The sequence below is a fragment of the Antrostomus carolinensis genome, unplaced genomic scaffold, assembly GCF_000700745.2.
Source record: "Antrostomus carolinensis isolate BGI_N321 unplaced genomic scaffold, ASM70074v2 scaffold38127, whole genome shotgun sequence".
In the NCBI taxonomy this organism is placed as follows: Eukaryota; Metazoa; Chordata; class Aves; order Caprimulgiformes; family Caprimulgidae; genus Antrostomus; species Antrostomus carolinensis.
The window spans coordinates 10215-13904 of record NW_010330182.1 but is presented as its reverse complement, the minus strand read 5'-3'; the positions used below and the strand labels follow the sequence as shown (position 1 = coordinate 13904).

At 52.1% G+C, this 3690-nt stretch overlaps 1 protein-coding gene across 6 annotated transcripts in view; it reads right to left on the bottom strand.

The window, feature by feature from the left end:
• Positions 1-1093: 1093 nt before the first annotated feature.
• TPM3 (tropomyosin 3) overlaps positions 1094-3690 on the bottom strand; it is a 12279-nt gene continuing 9682 nt past the window's right edge. For 3 of the 6 annotated variants that reach the window (XM_029086170.1, XM_010172847.1, XM_029086168.1), the window contains one exon: positions 1094-1597. In XM_029086170.1, coding sequence (XP_028942003.1) covers positions 1515-1597 — 83 coding nt within the window. In that variant the 3' untranslated portion in view covers positions 1094-1514. Of the gene's footprint in view, positions 1598-2197; positions 2321-2634; positions 3173-3690 lie in introns of those variants that run through there. The other 3 variants (XM_010172846.2, XM_010172848.2, XM_010172849.2) reach the window with 3 other exon arrangements.

Genomic DNA, 3690 nt, shown 5'->3' with positions numbered 1-3690 from the left:
AAGTCCAGGCAGATGACATCAGTTGCTTTAGTTTTATCCACCAATCTTTATCTTTTTTTTTAGTATCTGGACATCAGACAGGTTCAGTCCCCCCTCAGACTGGTACCACAATGGCTCCTGCACCACATCGTGCCCTGCAGCCCCCAGGGCTGAGGCTGCCAGGGCAGCACCAGGCACCCACCCCCCAGGAACCAGCAGTTCCTCCTCAGAGAGCTGAGGTAAAAGGAGGATTCACCCTCCTGGGCCCACCATTGTGCTGCGGGAAGAAGCGGGTGAGCCTGGGCTGACCTCACCCTGCTCCCCTCGCGAAGGGACGGGCAGTCCCCACCCTCACCCCCCTCACAGTAACTCTCTGCAGCCCGACAGCAGCGTGGAGGGATTGGTTTTTATTTCAAAAGACAGTAAGACAATTGTTTTTGTTTTCAATTTAGTATCAAAACACTCGATAGGGTTTTTCTTTTCTTCAGATTGGCCCCAAAAAAAACCTGCTACAACCAAGCAGCATGCTCGAGCAGAAGCGACATGCTGTGAGCCTGACACATCTCCACACTCACACCTCACAACTACACACCAGCAATGCACAGCAGGATGGCTTGTACCTTATTAAGACACTAAGAGCACTCCTGGCCAGGAGGGAAGAGGCTTTGGGTCCCTCCCTCAGGGTAGACAAAAACAAAACCAAACTTCCCCAAGAACACAAGGTGCTGCACTGAAGCTGTTAAGTGGAACCAGCGATGAGCGATAAAGCTTGGTGCATCAGCACTTAGTGAAGGCAAAGTCACCCCCTGGGAGCAGTGGGTTAGAGGGGCCAGGGCTTCTCTAAGCCAACTAGGAAAGAAGTGGCCAACAGTGGCACGGGGAGGGGAGGGAAACAACCCCATTGTTCAGATAACAGGTTTGGCTTTAAAGATAATAATAATTAAAAAAAAAAAAAGTCTCCTTTTGTCCAAGTTGCTTCTTCACAACACAGTTACCTTAAAGCTGAGAAACTGAACTGCTCTTTTGGCAAACAGCTCCTGGAAAAGAAGTTTTCCCACCAGGTTTCTATCCCCAGCCTGGCTACTCTGATTCAGTGGCCCACGGCCAGGAAACACCACGCCCTCCTTCCCCCCCTGCCAAAGCAGGGTGGCCAAGAGCTAATTAACAGAAGGTTAATCCAGAATTTTAAAGCCAAGAGGTGGAAGTGCAGCTCCCCAGCCTCAGAGTTATTTGGAATGTTTACAACGGTTGCTACAAAAAAAAAAAAAAAAGAAAAAAGAAAAAACAAGGTAGTTACAAAACGTTTCCATCTCCAACCTGCTCCCCAAACATTATTGCATTGTTTATTTCCCTTAATAACGCTGTTTGAAGCTCTGCCCAACCTGATGGCCTTTAACCCTGAGGCAAAGGAAAAAAAAATGGTGTTTGGTCAAGTTGGCAACAGAAAGTAAACTCTGGTGGCCAAGGGTTAGAGGTCAGCAGCCGCTGGGCTGGCCCCCCCAGGCATCGTGTGGCAGAGGCAGTGGCAGGATCCATTACATCTCGTTCAGGTCTAGCAGGGTCTGGTCCAGCATTCTTTGCGTGCAGAGATGCTCCTCTTTGGTGGATTTCAGTTTATCTGGCAGGAAGCAAGAGTCAGAGTTACACATCAGCTTCAGACAACCCAGAAACCTTTTCCAGAGAGACCTCGCGCTCGCTCGCCCCTTCCCAGCGCGGTGCCGCAGCGAGTCCTCGGGCTGGGGGTGCTGGGCTGGGTGCAGCCAGAAGCTCTGACGTTACCTGGCTCCTGTGCAGCCCTCGCCTCTCGCAGTGCCGGTGCTCCCGCTCGGCACGGTCACGGCGGACTCTTAGCCAGTGTTTTTTGCATGCAGGTGCCTCGGGTCGTAGGTACCTTTCCCCAGGGCTTCAGCACTCCCAGACAGCAGACCCCCCCCGTGGCCCAGCAAGCCACCCCGACAGCAATGCAGAGGTCAAACACACTCAGAAATCACCCCTCGGAATTACAGCTGGTTGTGCCACGCTTCCCCCCTCAGCACAGGACAGAGCTGCCAAGCTGGTCACCAAGACTGTCACTACCCAGCAGCAGGGAGCAGACAACCACGGCTCGGGGACAGCGGGGGAAGAGGCTGCTCAGTGAAGGGCAGGCAGGGAACAAAGAGGCGAAGGTGCTACTCGGTCTCTGCCCGAGACCACAGGCAGCTGCACAGTCAGTTCTCACATGTTCCTTCAGCCAGGAGGAGAGCTCAGATCAGCAACTAGCACTCTAGGTACGCTTCACTCCAAAGGTCAGCCCACCCATCCCACTGAAGAGATCCACAGGCTGGGACACGGGGTAGACAGGCTGTAGAAAGATGTCCTTTTGAGAGACCGCCTGTCCCTCAGCCGCTCCCCAACCTCCCCCGGGCCGGGCAGTGCGCAGAGCAAGAAGCAGCTTTCCTAGAGCACTAGCAATTGCAGCTTCTAAAGATTCCCCGCAGGCACTCAAGACACAGCTTCGTGCTGTGGATCTTGGGACTTGATTTCAAGACATCCATGAGCTTTTCCCAACTGGTTTTCTGGGGCTCTGCAGCTGCACTGGGGTCAGGCTCCAGGAATAACCACTTCCCCCAAACCTTCTAGGTTAGAATTCAACCATATAGGAAAGTACTACAGGTGTGCAGCGTCTTAGAGACCGTGAGGTCAGTCCTTTATTGTTAGAAGCCATCATTCCATGCAGCAGGAAATCCTACAGTCATTCAGCTAATAGGAAATGAAGTTGTAGCACTTGACAGGCATCTTCTAGCAGAGGTAAACCTAACGTCACCCCACCCCTCCCTCAGTGGGTGCAGCCATTCTGGTTCCGTGGAGGAGCCAGGCAGGACCCTCTGGACAAGTGAACAAGACTGCTGAAGAACCAGCCAGGTCTGAGGGTTACTTCACCAAGAATAGAGGTTATCTTTATAAAAAAAAAAATAAATCTTAAAATAAATTAGAGGATAAATTCAAGTGCCCCATGAAATAGCAGCAGTTGCAGAGAATTTGCAAGTCTGCCAGTCTCAAGATCAGATCTCAGTGTGGTCCACAGCACTGGTGGTCGCAATAAGCTTGTTTAATGGCATTAGTGGGCCCCCTTCTCAGTCACACAGATCATGCAGCGTTAACTTCAGCTCGTTAGAGAGCAGGCGGTTTTTCTCAAGTTGGCTGTACAGACGCTCTGCAGCGGCAGCAGGATGGGGAGAAACAAGAGGAAGAGAGAAAAAGAGAGAAAGGGAAGGTTAGTAGAGAACCAAGACGAGCACATCAAATCAGCTGGCTCCATAACACGCCTTTGAGGATCAAGTCTGAGCTGTGAGGCGGATGAAGCCAGAGGTTTCTCTCACTCTAACTCGTGTTGCAGCTCAGGAAGATCACAGAGGAAGCCAAGTGCAGGCAGAAATGGAAGCGCTGCCAAGGGTTTGCGAAGACAAAGAAAGGAAGAGGAGAACATTGGAGAGGAGCCTGCAGGCTGGGCTGCACCCAGGTAAGGAGAGAACTGGGATGAGGCTTGAAGCCTGTGGAGCACTTTGCAGAAAGAAGTAGTCCTACCACAGCTGAAGCAGGAGCAGCTTGCAGAGTGAGCCACACCACACAGCAGTGGGACTGGTGGGGTCTTAACAGTAGGACAGTGACACCAGAATCACACAGAATCACAGAGTGGTGGGGTTGGGAGGGACCTCAGGAGATCACCCAGTC